Source organism: Epinephelus lanceolatus, chromosome 8, assembly GCF_041903045.1.
Source record: "Epinephelus lanceolatus isolate andai-2023 chromosome 8, ASM4190304v1, whole genome shotgun sequence".
NCBI classification, from domain to species: Eukaryota; Metazoa; Chordata; class Actinopteri; order Perciformes; family Serranidae; genus Epinephelus; species Epinephelus lanceolatus.
In genome coordinates, this window is record NC_135741.1 from 26,076,423 (window position 1) to 26,093,700 (window position 17,278).

The 17,278-nt window shown below is 42.4% G+C and overlaps 1 protein-coding gene across 1 annotated transcript; it reads left to right on the forward strand.

Annotated features, from left to right (window-relative positions):
- Positions 1–4,990: 4,990 nt before the first annotated feature.
- Positions 4,991–10,571, forward strand: gpr61 (G protein-coupled receptor 61). Its single transcript, XM_033628263.2, has 2 exons — positions 4,991–5,481; positions 7,469–10,571. The coding sequence occupies exon 2, from the start codon at positions 7,721–7,723 to the stop codon at positions 9,137–9,139; it is 1,419 nt and encodes a 472-aa protein (XP_033484154.1). The 5' UTR covers positions 4,991–5,481; positions 7,469–7,720; the 3' UTR covers positions 9,140–10,571.
- The last annotated feature ends 6,707 nt before the right edge of the window (positions 10,572–17,278 follow it).

The following is a 17,278-nucleotide window of genomic DNA, read 5'->3' on the forward strand; positions in this document are numbered from 1 at the left end:
TAACAAAAACATACTTACTATATTCTATTCCCCCAAAATACTACACAGTGGACCTTTAATGGCTGTGCCGATGACACACCAGTGCAACCATATGAAGAACTAAAGTCATTTAAGTACAGCTCCATGAGCATAACTCAGTGGGCCTTTTTGGTGTTGATGTGTCCAATAAGAGGAATATTTTCTGTGTGCTGCAGTTACTTGTTAAATGTGAGAGCTCCCCCTACTGACGAGATCTGAGATGACAGTGGAAAACAATATTAGATCAGCAGCTGTAATTGAGCATGAATCAGCCCACCTGTGTTCAGTTAAATATGGAGAAGGGAAGCTGAGAATAATCACTGACCCAACGTGGCTGCAAAACACACTGAGCACTCCTAATGGCTGGTAATGCATGCAGTGTGTGTGTGTGTGTGTGTGTGTTTATGCTCCGAGGCTGATGCACTTTCCTTATCTGCTGTGGGTGGACTGGAGGGGTGGTGGTGAGGGGAGGTGGGAGGGGTGGGATGAAGGTGGGAGTGGAGGTGGTGCAGGTGGGGGGGTGGGGGGGTGGGGGTGAAGGCAAGCAGGGAGGCTGAAGTCGGGGTTTCCATGGAAACCATTGTATTTCCCTCCCCTGTGATTGGTGCTGCTGGCATGAGCAAGTATCTGCTATTTTTGTCATTATTCAACACCTCAGACACGAGCGCAGTCATAGGATATGCACGCGCATACACACACACACACACACACACACACACACACACACACACACACAGAACACATAGAACTTGAAGAGTGGAGCATAAACAAGCACAAAGACTCCTCTATGCTCAGTTTCCTTCTTCCAAATGCCTCAGTAGTATTTCTATCACATCTTAGATGTTAAACATTAAAACACACAAACAAACCTTCTGCCTTCTACTGTACAGATCATATGAGCGACCGCAGCAGCCCATAGTGTGATTATCAAACTGTCCCCACTCCAAAATCCACCCCAGAAACAACAACACAGTGCGGGTTCATGTCAGGTAACCTCGGTTGAACAGTACTTGGATCAATTTACCAACTGATTTATCAGTAACAAGAAGCAATGACTCAGAGAACTAATCAGCGTTGGTGGAGCTGCTCTTGCACTGATGAATGAATCCCTCAGGAAATACACTGCATGAAAGAGAGATGTCACACACTGATGTGTGGGACAGTTCATTCATGCAAATCCTGAGGGAGGAATAAACAATTTTCAGAGCGTCAATCGAGACAAGAAAACCTAAAAACAAAGCCGATATGCCGTAGGATGGAAAACAATGGGGATATACACAGTAAAATACAGTAACAGTGGGAAAAATGAGAAGAGCTGACAGATTGAACGGCCTCCTCCATACATTAAAGGTTACCTCTTGTATCCAGAACACATTGTTATTAAATCATCTCAGTTGGCACGATTACTAAAAGTATGATTCACAGAGAAAACAACAGAGCACATGAGCCAGAGGCAGCAACAGTGGGCCAACCTGTTTACAAGAGTCTGACCCCAAAATAAGATACTGAACCAAATAACATATCCCCAAACATGACCAGATTTAAGGGAAAACACAGACAATTTCCGTCCTTATCATCTAATTTTATTCATAAAATTTCTGCTGTAAAAGCTCTCAAACTGCCTCACATCTCTTCTCTAATTCAAACAGTGGGGCTGGAACCAATCCAAACATTACTTAACCTTAGATATTTTTGTCTGATATTACTTTTGATGCCAAATAGGTTGTGTATTCTGAGAAGAGTAGGCGTAATAAGCTGTACAGCTTCAGCCTACATACATTTGGCCTGTGGAAAATCTTCTATCTTGTCTTATGGGGTTGTTGTTTTTTTCATCATTCGTCATTGCATCCATTGCATTCTCTGTTTTCTTGTCTTTGTTTGCAAAATTGTTACCTCATATGTTCACATGAATGGATTGAGATATTATGCACCTTTTAATTGAAATGAATTGCAAATAAGCTCAGGTTTATCTGTCCCATAAAAATGTTAAAGCTTTATTATCTGATGTTTTCATGACTCTCATCACAGACTGTATAACACAATGGATGCAACCATCATGTTACCACTGTTTTTTTGGACTCCTGTTTTTAAGCCTTGAGTTTGGCATTTAAGATGTCGCCATTTTGTTTTGTTTTTTAATGGATCTGACACCTTGCAGACAGCCTGTCACTCCAGCTGACCCGCCCTTAAATATGTGATAAAATGGATGTTGAAATTAGCTATAGAGACCAAAACTGTTTTTGTACCAGGCTGTAAACATGTTTACTTCTGCTATTGGCGAGGTAAGACCATCCTGATGACATGAGCTCAACGTTCTATTTTGCTCTATGTACCAGTCTGGAGTCGCTGCCGCCCCAAACACTGTCCAGAAATTGAAATCCGATCAGGGTCAATCAGGGATTTGCACTATGGTTGACAATGTAAACAGCCAATCAGGGACTATATTGTAGTTGATGATGTAGAATGTAGGCCACAACTTGCAGAACAGTGGCGGTTCCTGAAGCAACAAGGGCTACCTCTAATGTTTGTAGAGTAAACACAGCAATAAGTGAAGTTATTGGGTAAATAGAGTCAATAACAACAATTACACAAGAACAAAAGTATGCACTCCACAGAGTTTTTCCGAGGAAAAGACGTTTTCACCATTCTTCCTACTGGATTTGGCAAAAGCTTGATTTATCAATTGGTTCCATTTATGATAAAGATGTTCCCCAGTGTTTTGTTACTGACTAGCTGAAGGAGTTTGTCTGTCAAGGTGAGTTCTCTTGCCTGCTAAAAGCGTTTGGGGCAGAACTGAGTCCAGACTGATACAGAGAACGAAACAGTCTGTTGAGCTTATGTCTGGTCTTCCAGGCTACATTGTCTATGGCGATTGACGCTGTTTTGGAGCCAGCCTCAAGTGGCCATTCAAGAAACTGCACTTCTTGACGTTTACATGTTGGCTTCAATTTTTAAGCCCCAGAGATCGCTGCTTGCTCTCACAAGGGCTCCAACTCAAGTGCAACACACCCCGCTGCGATACGCCGCGCGTCAAAATGCCCGTCTCCATTATATTCTATAAACAAACCCACACCAGCGCCGGCCGATGCGCCGCACCACGCCGCTTTGCTTCAGCCCACTGCTCTATTTCCAGCGCAGCCGGCGCTGCGAGAAAAGCCTTTTATGTACGTCTCGGCCGCCGTAGTATCAACTCCGGTTGCTAGGAGAATAAAAAACGTTAGCTAAACGTTTTAAGCTAGTCAATTGTGGGGTTCTTTTTTTTTTTGGCAGCTTTCAAAGGGGTATCTGGATGCTTAACGTTATTAAGGTTTTCAAATTTTTAATAAGACGATTTTGATAAGAAACTCACCCATGAAATCCAAGTTGTTGTTGCCTCAAAGTTTTTCCTCTTCTTCTTCCGTTACTAGCAGTTGGCAACTAGTGTAGGTACAGCCACCTAGCGGGCTGGGGTGGGAAATACACTTTAGTGTCGGCTGCGCGCCATTGCCAATGTGTGTTGGGGGGGCGGCACTTGACGGCCACAGCGCCGTGCCGGCGGCAGTGTGTGTTGCACTTAAGACTCCTTTCCATTATCAATAATTATTTTTGATCAATCCTTTAGTCCCAAAACCACCTGTTTGCATAACCACATACTAACATACTACATACTTAGTGTATATGTACTGCATACTGCCTAAAATTCGGTATGCTATTACCAATAGACTGTTGAAACTGAAGTGTACTCAAGCAACATGACTATATCACATGACTGAAGGCTGATCTGACCCGGCCAGCGGCTCTCACATCTTCAAATACTCTTCAAAGCTTGTAGGCGGGCTCAGAATCTCAGCCGTTGCCTGCCGTTATGCCATCTGAAGAAGCACAATGCACTCATGGGCAGTTGAATACATATGTGTAGAATTCCAGAGGGACGTACAGGACATGTTCCCCTCAATAGTTAAAACGTGCATTTGTCCCCTAGTAAAAGCATGAGAAAATAAAGTCTTTCATGCTCACAATTTTTGGGCGAAGGATCCCCAAACCCTGTTTCATATGTGTCTCAGTGTGGAGACAAAACCTATTTCCCTCAGTTGAGTATGTCCAGTAAGCTCACGTCTCATGCTCAGAAATCCTTGCTAGTGTCATTTACATCCAGGCATTTCTTGCGTACACAAAATCCACATACTATCCAGTGTGAATGTGCGACATTCTCAATTTTACACCATGCATACTATGAACAAGGTGTTCACAAACACAGACTAAGTTCTTTAAAACGATTCTGATCAATTTTCTGTAAATGAACAGCTCAATTAATTGATAATTAATTGAATAGTTTCAGCTCTGTTGTCAGTGTTTTATGATTTTATGTTGGTTGTCTGACTGTAACTGATCTCTTTTTCTGAGTCTACCTAATAATAACAAACTGAATACTAATATTTCTCCTTGTGTGTTAACAATTCTCAGATGGAGTTGAGATATTGTTGAGATCAACACGTGAATTGCTCAATCCTACACCTCACACTCCAGTGGTAAACAAAGTCAGTCCTCAGGGCAGGAAATAGTTGAGTAAACGTAATAATACGTATATTGTGTGGGCCGGGCTTTTGTAAATGTTAATCTCAGCTCATTAACATTAACCACTGGGATTCTTTTCCTCTGTGTGAATCAATAATCCAGCCTCGTGAGAGGGCTTTTGTCAGATTGTACATGGAGGGAGATCTTGGCCAGCTGAGCATATAAGGAGACAGAGAATCAGAGCAATGCTGATCCAGAGGATAAAGGTGATTTTCTTTCCTAATTGTTGGCAACTTCTGCGTTAGTAGGACCTGGTGTGACCTGCAGGGAGATCAGATGCAAGGGTTGAAAATCAGAGCCATACCTCCATGAGGAGCCCAGAGGAAGTGAGGCACTAAGACCCAGTGGAGAGCAGGGGAGGCTGGGTACTGCCTGCCCACCCGCCGCCTGCCTGTCTGCTCTGCACGGCTCTGCAGTTGCCCTGGGCGCGTGCCGGAGACAGTACATGTGTGTATGAAAGTGTGTGTGTGTGTGTGTGTGTGTGTGTGTGTGTGTCCACAGGCTGGAAGACAGGAGCCCTCTCCTCATATTTTTTGGGTGCCACCTCTTCTTCCTGCTCCTGCTCTCCCACCTGATATGAAGACCTGTCTGGAGGAGAGCTGATGAGAGGGAGGTGTGTGTTTGAAGGGATGGGGGGGGGGGGGCGCGGTCAGCTTGGCTGGATGGGAGGTGATGACGAGATGAAAGGGGCCAGGTGAGGAGGAGACACAGGAGCGCCCCTCTCCTCTCTCTCTCTCTCTCTCTCTCTCTCTCTCTCTCTCTCTGTGACGTGGTGTGTGTCTGTTTGCTGTGTGTGTGTGTGTGTGTGTGTGTGTGTGTGTGTGTTGGGGGAGAGAAAGCGAAACAGGTCAGCTCTCCTTCAGTAGACTGTGAACCTGCACAGGAGGAAGCAGCCCTCTCCAGACTGAGGTATGTCACCGACTTATCATCACACACATCTCCACACACACCTGCCCTATTATTGGAGTGTGTGGGGAGGTGTGTGGGTTTTAATGCGTGGATGTGAGGATGCTGGGAAGATGTAAAGAGCAACATCTGACTCGAGGACGATAATAGAGCCAGCATTTAATTTCATCATGTTCTCTTTGTGTATCTGTGTCAAAGGACATTTCTGAAAGATCTCGTATGTTAATTTAAACTCCTGGTTGTTGGTTGGCTAGTTCTCTCACAGTAAACACTGTGTCATGTGCATGTTATTGGGTCATATGGTCTCCAGTCAGCAGCTGGTGAGATTCTGCTGCAATCTTAATTACTAGCTTTTGTGCAAATTTCATTGCTTCTGAGGCAGAGTTTGACTTTAAATTATACTTCTCTCATTGATTTGATTACATCAAATGGGAGGCTGTGTTGCATGTGAGCCTCTATTTTTCTCTTTTATCATTTCAAATAGTTCTGTTTGTGCGGTTTTGACTTGATAAAATCAACTTTAAAACAGATAACAGGCACAATTCTCCGATTTGGATGCTTCTTAATGGGATTTTTTTTGTGTAATACAAGGCCATGCAGAGTTGTGGTGATAATATCTTAAGCAGGGAGCACCAAAGTGACCCTGGACACCAGAGAGCAATAAAACCATCAGTGCTGATTAGACTTAAATCTCCAGAGAGCTGCTTATTGCTGCATCACAACCGAGATGTTGTTGTTTATTGGTTGTTTTATTGGGCTGAAGGTGACTGTAACCCTTTGACCTATTCGGCAAAGGCCACCTACGTATGCCTGCGTCTGCCTGGTGATTGTCGTGCGCGGCGTGTGTATGTGGGCAGCAAAACAACAGGCGCCTTGCAGGGATGAAGCCTGTCACACTTGTGAAATGGAAAACTTGCACATGCAGGTGTGCAGCATATGGAAATGTACCAAAAGCGTCAGTGCTCGTTCCACAGCTTTTACAGTGTGTGGGGTTGTGTTCGGGTGAGGTTGTGACAGTAAACACAGCGCAGGGCCTCTCGACTTCTCCACTGGCCACACAAACACTCACTGCTGAAGGCACTCTGCCACTATTTACATTCATTTTAGATTATAATTTAATGTAGCTACAGTTGTTTTATCCAGAAGAGTATTCAGCCTTTCAGAATGTATTTTCCCATAACTTAGTAGGAAGCTAAACAATTTCTATTTTTCATGTCATGATTACAGTAATATGATTTATTGATCTTCTCATGTCAGACAGCAGGGAGCTCTGTAGTGCTGAGTTTCGCAGTTTATTTGCCCGTCCAGTTTGCTTCTTGACTCTGTTAAGGGCAACATATGGTCCACTCTGTGCTGTTAGCTTCTCCCCCGGGCACCGGCTGCCCTGAAAACACACATCTGAGGATGCAGATGTCAAATATGTAGTGAATTATGACCCAGGCTACAAGTGAGTGCAGACTGCATCAAGTCTGGCAGCTTCACAGCTACAGCACAAAAGCAACAGCGACAGAAATAATGTCATGTTTTTACAAAGGAGTGCAATTAAAGCCATTTTCTGCATTTTGATATAAGTGACAAATATTAGATTGCTTTAGAATTTATCTGCTTTGATTTGTCTTTTTATGGGTGGACTAAAAACAAGAGGATTATAGTGTCAGTATTTGTATTAACAGTAGATTAGACTGATGGTTTTAAGGGATTTTCTCTCTAATGTTTGCATGGTGTATTTGTACTCTGAGAAAAAAATGATTTAGGTGTTTTTTTATATGGCAAATCTATCAAGCTGTCAAATATCAAACCTGCTGCCCTATATTTTATCAATGTTCTGGTCACATAATATTCTTAAAAATATATAATTTCTTAGTAGATTTCCATCTATTAGTGACCTCCAGTGTAATAATTCATGAAATACACTTGAATGCATCATCAAACTGACACATAAACCTTCACCTGTGCCTACTTTTAACCAGGACGTTCTCTTTCATTTCAGATCTTTCCATCTGAAGGTCATATTGGAGAGAGAAGGACAGCTTCACTAAAAGTTACGAGGAACTGAGTGAGAACTCCTGTGATCGTCTGCAGAGCTCCAGGCTAAAGTCTACTGGGGGTCAGGGCCTGCACAGCTCCAGCTGCCATGACAGACACCACCGCCTGAGCTTCTCAGTGACACCCTATAACAGGGGAGGATGGGTGATGGGCCCGTGAAGTTCAGCAGACTCTCTCTTCCTTATCCCATCCTCTCATGGAGCGTCCTGTCACACCGAGCCCCTCCTGGAACACGTCTCTCCAGGGCCTACCCGTGTTTCCAGACTCGCTGCACTCGAACATCTCTAACGTGACCAAGCCGGTCTTAAGCAGCCGAGGTGGGATAGATGTGAACCAGTCCTTGGCGCTGTGCGCCATGCTCATCATTGATGTGCTGGCAGTGGTGGGGAACTTGGCTGTGATGATTGTCATCACCAAAACGCCGCAGCTGCGCAAGTTTGCCTTCGTGTTCCATCTGTGTCTGGTGGACCTGCTGGCAGCGCTGGTGTTGATGCCTCTGGGGATGCTGTCAGACCGAATCCTGGTGGACGAGGCGCTGTGTCGGAGCTACCTCTGCTTGAGTGTGTGTCTAGTGAGCGCTGCCATCCTCACCATCTGTGCCATCAATGTGGAGCGCTACTACTACATTGTCCACCCCATGCGTCACGAGGTGAAGATGACGGTGGGGGTGGTGGTGATGGTACTAGTGGGAATCTGGATTAAAGCTGTTGTTATGTCAGTGCTGCCTCTCCTGGGGTGGCTGCTCCAGGGGAGCCAAGGTGGAGGGACTCCTTCACTCCTCGTTCAGGGTCAGAGACACTGCTCTCTACACTGGACGGGAGGCAGGACCACACGGCTGCTTTTCATGGTCTTCTTTACATTCATCTATTTTCTGTGCCCCATGCTGATCATTCTGATCGTCTACTGCAACATGTTCAAGGTGGCGCGGGTAGCAGCCATGCAGCACGGCCCCCTTCCCACTTGGATGGACACGCCGCGACAACGGTCTGAGTCCATGAGTAGTCACTCCACCATGGCGGCCAGCCTCGGTGGAACTGGTGCCCGCACCACCCCTCAGAGGACCTTCAGCGGCGGGAAGGCTGCGGTGGTCCTGGTGGCGGTGGGAGGCCAGTTCCTCTGCTGCTGGCTGCCATATTTCTCCTTCCACCTTTACTCGGCTGTGGCGTCTACCTCTCCCACCTCGCTGGCCCAGCTGGAGGACGTGGTCACATGGATTGGCTATTTCTGCTTCACCTCCAACCCCTTCTTCTACGGCTGCCTGAACCGGCAGATTCGTGAGGAGTTGGGCCGCCACCTGGCTTGTCTCTTCAAGCGGGCTGGGCCCGGTGAAGGGGAGCAGCTGCCCAGCCGCGAGGCCTCTATTGAGGAGAACTTTTTGCAGTTCCTTCAGGGCACTGGATGCAATCTGGAGCCCTGCAACTCTCACAGCAGAGCCAGCCCAGAGGAGCCAGAGACTGAGGGCCTTCAGGAATCAGCTGTTCAGCAGAACACGCCAGCTGACTTCCACATCCCAGGGCAGATCCTTGAGGAAACCTCAGAGTTCATACAGCGGCAACAGCTGAACAATGAGCTACATGTCTCAGAGAACTGCTGCAAAACTGTACCAGAGCTGTAGCTGCCTCTCATGTACTGTCTCTTCTGCCATCTATAGTCCAATAAATATACATAGTTTTATTCCTATTTTCTAAAGATATGTTGAAAATACATCTTGTGTTTATGCTACTACAGTGCTTTTAAGCTAAAAAATCCAGTGACCTGCAAAACATGAAGAATTTAAGCTTTTCAGAGAAAGACAAAGCCGGAAATATTGTGTGCATCATCTCACTCGTACCCTCCAACAGTCACGGAGCATTACATGTTCTTTGGGCCATAAAGTGGTCAGGCTGTTTTCTGTGTGATGTTAGCAAATGGACACTAAACCCTTGTTGTGTTGATCACAGGTCAGCAGTGTGACAAAATCACATTAATGTAAAGATGAGCTGAGAGCAAAAACTTCAGGGGGAACACAGTTTTCACAATTTATGGAAAACTATATGAGCCATTAAAGGTCCAGTGTGTCGGATTTAGTAGCATCTAGCCGTGAGGTTGCAGAACTGAATCTTTTCCTGGGTGCCAAGCGTGTAGGAGAACTATGGTAGCCAACAGCCTTATCTAGAGCTGGAGTTTGGTTTGTCCGTGTTGGGCTACTGTAGGAACAACATAGCAGCTCTGTTGGAGAGGACCCACCCTGCATGTTGATATAAACAGGTAATTCTAAGGTAACAGTAACACAATGACTCTCATTCCCAGGTGATTATACACCAATGAAAACATAGTTGTGAATATTATAAACCATTTCTGTCAATAGGTGCCCCTAGATCGTACACACTGGACCATTAAGTGAACAATTTTGAGACAAATGCTCAATGAAATGTTAGTCTTAATGTGCATTCCTTTGTCCATTCCTCATTAAAAGTGGGGTTCACCATCAGACATTATAATATAACGTACAGTATGAAATTAGTCACACATCACACATCACATTTTTGTTTTTTAAGAATTGAAGAGGCCCCTTGACAATCGGTTCAAATTGACACAGCCTGTTGTCTATTAACAAGCAGGTGTTTATTATTGATTTAACTAATGGTCTGGTCTAACCATAAAACCACCCTGCTTGCACCTCTATTTGGACACCATCTCCAACAACATATTATGTCTTTTGGAAGAAACACTAAAGAAATGAGCAGGAGGCACAGTACAGGTTGTAAGTTAGCTGCCAATGTTTAGAATCCGTTTCCATCAAAGCGTATTTATTCCTCATAACACTGAAAAATGAATGCAGAAATGTAGTTGTTTTCCCAGCACAAAGCAGTGAATATTCAGAGCCATTTTAAAAACTGTCTTTCCGTTTAAAATATTCAGTGTGTTGAATGGGATCATTTCACAGCTGGTGCTGCTGCTGGTATTTATAATAAACAGGCTGACACAGCAGCGTATTTTAAGCCTTTTTTCAGGAACATTATTACCATGTTTATCTGTTCTCGGTCTTGTGATTATCACCTCCTCACCAAAATCATCTCACATCGGCAGACTCGTGATTTCACCCCCCCTCCACTCAAAGAAAAACATTGTGACTAGTCTAATTTGTACGACAGTGATGGTGTTAAGGATTTAAGCTTTTGTGAAAACAGCGGCTAACAGCACAGATCAACTGTCAGTTTGACGAGACGAGGCTGGCACGTGGACAGATTTGGACATCGCGACCAGTCCCTGCTACACTGTGATGTCTGTGCTGTTTACAGGTAAACACAGGAGCAGTGTGAGCGCGCTTGTGTTTGTGCTCTAAACAAGCAGGCTTGTTGTGGCTACACAGCAGCACACAGGTGAGACTATGCTTACACATGGCAAGCTTCGCCTTTGGCCTCATTTAGCAACAAATGGAAGACACTGGTGATACTTTCTCTGATCTCAGGTGGAATACAAACAGTTTGCACAAGTCACACAAGCAGTGACAAATGTTCCAAAGAAAACTACAAAGGCACAAATCTCTGACTAAACACTTTTTTTTTTGTCTCTTTTTATACTCGCTGTTTCTTGCTGCCTTCATCTATTTTGGACTGCCTCATACCGGACTGTTGGCATGATCACAAGACACCCAACTCAAGGCGAACAGGGAATATTTTGCTGGGAGTCAGGACAAAAAAGAAAGCCCCTTTGTCAGGAGGAGACATAATGTTCTTAATTTTCTTGAGATATGACTTTGTTGCCGTTTTCCAGATGGGGTCGTCATGTCATCTTCTTTTAAAGTGTGTCTTTTGTGTCAGAAAGATGGTGCAGGCCCAAATTTAATCAGTGAGCACACGACCAATTCACTGCCATAATCCTCAATGCTCAACAGTATGTGTGCATTTTTTTCATTAGTATTATTAAAACCACAGAATACATCATCAATATTGAACTTTATGCAACAAAATTGGATGATTCCACCAGCGTACAAGAACAAGGGTTTAACCTGTTAAAGTAATCTGAGATCTTCCTCACTGAGCATTACTGATCAACTCCTCTTTACGATACAGTGTTGTAATAAATTCAGTGATATCTCACACAGTCTGTGGGTCATTACAAAGCCCCTTATGCTGATTGAATCCACCATTCAATCAGCTGGATTTCCGTTACCATAGCAGCGAAAATTGCTCCCGACCAATCTGATTAAATGCTTTAAGCTCTATTTCTGCCACCATCTGTTGATTACGAGGACGGAGACGTAAGCGGCTCTGAAGGTGAATGGCAGATAATATTCCCAGCGTCAGGAATATTCATGGACATTGCCATCTAGAGTTTTGTTGGTGGTAAATCATCAGTACGTTCGATATGTTCGTTTCCCTTTTTTTTTTCTCTTTTTCTTTTTTGTACGTGAGCAGAAAAGACTGTTTGGATTCTTCAATATTAGGGTTTGTTTTCCCCTTGTTAAGATTTCCTTGTGTGATGGTTAAACCCATCAGTTGAAATGATTAAAGACACAGCAAGAAGATGAACTTGAGTGTCATGGTTGTTGTTGCAGTTACCTCACATCTTCAGATTAATAGTCGCATGTGATCACATGATCACTCCCAGCAATCACTTCTGTCTCTCTTGCCATCAATACTTTTAACAAAAATGGTGCTACACCACAACTAAAAGTGGTTCTTTGGCTTGTTATCATAGGAAAACTTATTTTGATGCTAAACTGCTACCATCTTGTAAAGGTGCTACAGAGCGCCTTGCTATATAGAACCATTAAAGGTGCTAAAACATGACATTGTTTTTTCCATTTTTGAGCCTGGGGGCCCTTGAATGATGCCCGATAATTACTTTACTTTACCTGGCCGAGGTAGCAGCCAATCATATCACATTAACATGCAAAAAACATATAATACAAAACAACTACTATTTAAACATATGGCCTCTTAAGAAAAAGAAAAACATTTCTCTATCACCACCTTCTTTATGATGCCCTGAAATTTATCAATGGATATACGTCACGTGTATCTAATTTTAGATGTTTTTGAAGGTTGTTCTATGCCCACGGTGTGTAGTAGGAAAATGCAGTTTTCCTCAGATCTGTTTAAACCCGGGGTACATTAATTATTATATTATATTAATAATACCATGGATGAGTCAATATGCTTAAAATAAGAATAATATATATATATATATATATATATATATACATATATATATATATATATATATACACACAAAATGTTTAAAGACTGAGAATCTTGTACTAAATGCTTACTGAGAAACTCTAAACTTTACCTTTTCAAAACTGGAATATATCTGTGCAGATGGGGGCAAAAAAGTGTGTTATCCCCAGGAAATATATTTTAATATTTTAATCTCTTAGCCCAGTTAACTAAACTAAACTTAACTGAAGAACAAGTTGGGAACCTCTAAAGAACAACAAAAGGGCTTAAAATGTTAAAATGCGGTGCTATAAAGAACCTCAACACACACCAAAGAACCGCTGAGGAGCCAATGTTTTTCTGCATGTAGCTGCCTGTGTGTGTGTGTGTGTGTGTGTGTGTGTGTGTGTTTGTTTGTGTGTGTGTGTGTGTGTGTGTGTGTGTCCGTCCATGTGCGTGCCGCAGGCAGGGGGTGCAGCGTCACAGAGGTGAAACGAAGCACTGAGAACAGGATGAAAGAGGAGTGACATTTGGAGGAAGGCAGGATGCTGCAGCTTGTCAGTGGGGGGACGTTGAGGACAACACTGTTATTCCTGATAACTGGACTGACCCAGAGACACTGACCACCTTCTACCACAACATCAGGTCCGACATAATTTAATTAACACCCATAACTCGTGTTAAATGCACAAAACATAAGGGACGCTCACTCTTTTCAATAAGTGCAGTAATGAGTGAATTGAAGCCATTACCCCTGAATAATTTCCAGTGGTGGAAAGAATAAGTATATTTACTTAAGTATTGTAGCTACATTTTACTCCACTACATTTCTTTGATAGCTTTAGTTACTTTAAAGACTAAGATTAATATTAAAAAATATTTATCAACTAATAAATTGAATAAATATATTGTATAGATTAAGCTACTCAGCTGAAATTAGCTCCACCTTTACTGGCTGCAACATTAGTAACACTTACACATGAATGCATCACTAATAACTGTATAATCCACTTATATATGCCTAATATATATTATTATGAAAGGGCCATTTTGCATAATCAGTACTTTTACTTTTGGTACTTTAAATATATTTTGATGCAAATAATTTTTTTTTCTTACTTAAGCAAGATTTGAGTGCAGGACTTTTACTTGTAATAAAGTGTTTTTCCATTGTAGTGTTGCTACTTTTACTCTATAGTGATAGAGAGGTGAGATAATATAAAAGAATATAAGATTATCTAGATATGGATTGTGTAAATAAATGCCATGAAGTTCCCCTCAGCCTTTTGTATATTCAATATTTTTAGGTTATGATACCTTTTTGGGTTAGTTCCAGTTGTTTTTTCCCAGAAAACAATCCACACACAGACTCCACCATGCACCCAGCAGCACCCAGAGCTCTTCCTCTATTTTATGATTATCCTAATTTTCTTGCCCTCTCCTGTGCTGCTCCCCATCCGACTGAGTGACTCATAGCTTTCATGTCGAGCTGTGTAGGGCGCCTCCCGCAGCGCAGAGAAACAGTTCAAACAGCCTGACCTTTGTGACGGGCTACAACACGCCCAGTGAAAGTGCTCAAGGACAGATGCCACTATGGTGTCACTGTAGGGGGCCACCCACTGGGTGCAGAGCTCAGTCATTCAGCGAATCAGTCGGGTATGTTTCTTATAAACTTAACAGCTTAACAGAGAGCTGGGATTGTATGAGCAACAGGTTTGAAGCTCCTATAGAGCAAGAAAACATGTCTATGTGTGAGTATGGAGGTAGTGAAAACTCTCCATCACTTACCTCCAAATTGTGACGTGTGTGAAATCAGATGTTGCCTCGGTAACCTGCTGATGACAGCAGCTTTGGCAGGAGGAGCAACAGACTGGAGCAAAGAAAGTTAGATATCATTGTTACAGTTAAAGACATAAAGTTATAAATAAAGACATGCTGTATACTTGTTCCAAAAGTGATGTTTGGAGACCTTGAAGAGGATTTGATTAGTCTATGAATTAAAGAGCCAGTCAATATTAGTAATGCAGATTTCTTTTAAAACTTCACTGGTTTTGGAATTAAATTTCTAAATCTACACATTGGATATTAGAGTCTTTCCTTTTCTACATTTACCCTGTGAATGGTATCACACAACACTTTCTAATCAAGGGTTTATACTGTAAAATTTAAATTAATAGCCCAGGCTATTATTTGCTTAAATCACTGAACTCAACAGGCCTATATTTGGGACAGGCCTTTAATTCCTTTAACACTGTTGCTCAACAAAGATGGGAAACACAATCAAATTGTTTATTTAAACTAGTTTGAATATTACTTATATAAAATTTAGGCTTTGAATAAAATATCAATGATGTGTTATGACACTTGTTTCCCAGCACTGAAGGGTTTTGGCACCCGGCATACTCACATAACACAACTTTATCCTGTTAAAACAATATTCAAAACTAGATTCTTTTGATTGGTGGACCCTTACAGACTAAAGGAATATGAATAGTTTACTGAGTAATCTAGGAAAGGACACATATTCTGACTTAATGACAGCTTCAGAGGAAGAGAATCACCACTTGTTTTTCCGCCATGCCACTAAAGCTAAATGAATTACAGTCTTCTCTGGAGCTCTTGGTTTCAGTAAAATGAACCGAGCTAACAGTGTGTAGCATCTCCATATTGACAAAAGTTTAAACATTTATATTTGCATGTGTGATCTCAACAGCTAACAAATGTTAGCTCAAGTGGGTCGTCAATTATCCAGTTTTATACATCCAAAGAACTTCTGTAAAAAATGAAGTGCTTGGCAACCAGACCAGGCGTCTTTAATGAGACAGGCCTTTATTTGTCAAAATGTGTAGCCACACCAGGCTAGTAAAAGAGACTGGGTGTTTAATTGAAGCTTTACAGTATGTTATAACTAACAGTTTTAATAATGATTGGTGTTGGGGAGTGTCTAGTTATATCAGGGGTGTTAAACTCATTTTAGTCCACGGGTGATACACAGTCCGATTTGATCGCAGGTGGGCCGGAGCAGTGATACCATTGTCCAATATCCTATAAATAGCAGACCCCTCCAAATTTTTCCCTTATTTTTTGTTTAAAGAGGTACATTTTAAAAAGCACTACTCCATTTACAAAACAGATGACAAACACTCTGTGATGTCTTCAGAAGAATGAATGCAATTTCAATATTTCTCAGTTTTTCCACATTCAGTTTACTACTCACGGTTAGAGTTGTACCGATACCGATACCAGTATCGGAAATGCCTCCAATACTGCCTAATATGCGGTAACGGGTATCGGCGAGTACAGCCTATGACCAATCCAATACCACATAATGCCTCACGTCATTACACATACGCACGCTACAGGCAAACGAAACGGGAATGGACCAGAGTTTAAAAAGCATTCTACTGTAGCCTTTAAAATGTATTTTTTTATCAAATTGTTTGGCTGCACTTTAACCTGTGTCTTGATCTGTGTCAACACTGCATAATAATAATAATAAAAGTTTTATGGCATTCATTCTACTATTATGTATTAATTTCTTAATATTTTACATAGAGTTTTAGGAGTTGAGACACAATTCATATCCCATCCATTTTTATTTTACGCACTGGTATCGGATCGGTACTCGGTATCGGCAGATACCTAAGGTTCAGGGATCGGAATCGGTATCTGGAAGGAAAAAGTGGTATCGGTACATCTCTACTCACAGTCATTACATGTGTATTTTTCCTTACAATGCCACTCCCGTGACTCCTGATGTCACCACACCAAACTAAACTGAAAGGAAAGAACTGTATTTTGGTCGGGTTGGAAAAGCCTCTGAAGCTGTATTTTACATGAAGAAAGCTACTCACCTGAAACCTGGCACCTCTTAGCCCTCACAAGTGCATCACTATTAGGTGTGCAAGGTCATCAAGTGGGCCGGATTGGACTCTTTGGCAGGCCGGTTCTGGCCCCCGGGCCATATGTTTGACACCTGTGAGTTACATGCAATTAAATTAAAAAATAAATGCAATTGGAGTCAGTTTCAGTAACCGAGAAAAAACATGTGATTAAACTACAGTTATTGATGAGCTAAATTCATAGTGTGTGATGTCATGACATCCAGTACCTTGTTTGTTCATGTTGCCACGTTTGATGATCGACTCAAAGTTGCCACATAGGTCCAATAAAAGTTGCAGGTTTCTAATAAGGCGACCAGGAACAACAGAGGTTTAAAATTAAGACAAAATCCTAACGGTGAATTTGACCTGTTGACCAGAGAAGTGTGTCTTTTCCTGTCATTTAGCAGCAAAGAGCAGATTGGGCAGATTAATCACACATGCAGTTCAGCTGTGGCTCCACTGGGGGCGCTCTCACACCACACAAAGCTGCTGCTGCACTCTGCTGACTGTAAATGACTATAAAACCTGCACATGTGTATGTTCAGCCCGGTTTAAACGACATTATATCTAAATTCAGGAGGGCTTGTGTGGAGCATGTCGATTTGTGTCCGACTTTGAGCTGTTATTTAAGCTGCATAGGCACAAATGAAAATATCTGATAGTTTAGAAGCGACTACATTTCCCATCAGCCCCTGGGGCCGCATCAATTTTCCTTTTTCAGTGGCG

Coding starts and splice junctions, on each gene's coding strand:
- gpr61 (XM_033628263.2), top strand. CDS start 7,721: ATGGAGCGTCCTGTCACACCGAGCCCCTCCTGGAACACGTCTCTCCAG.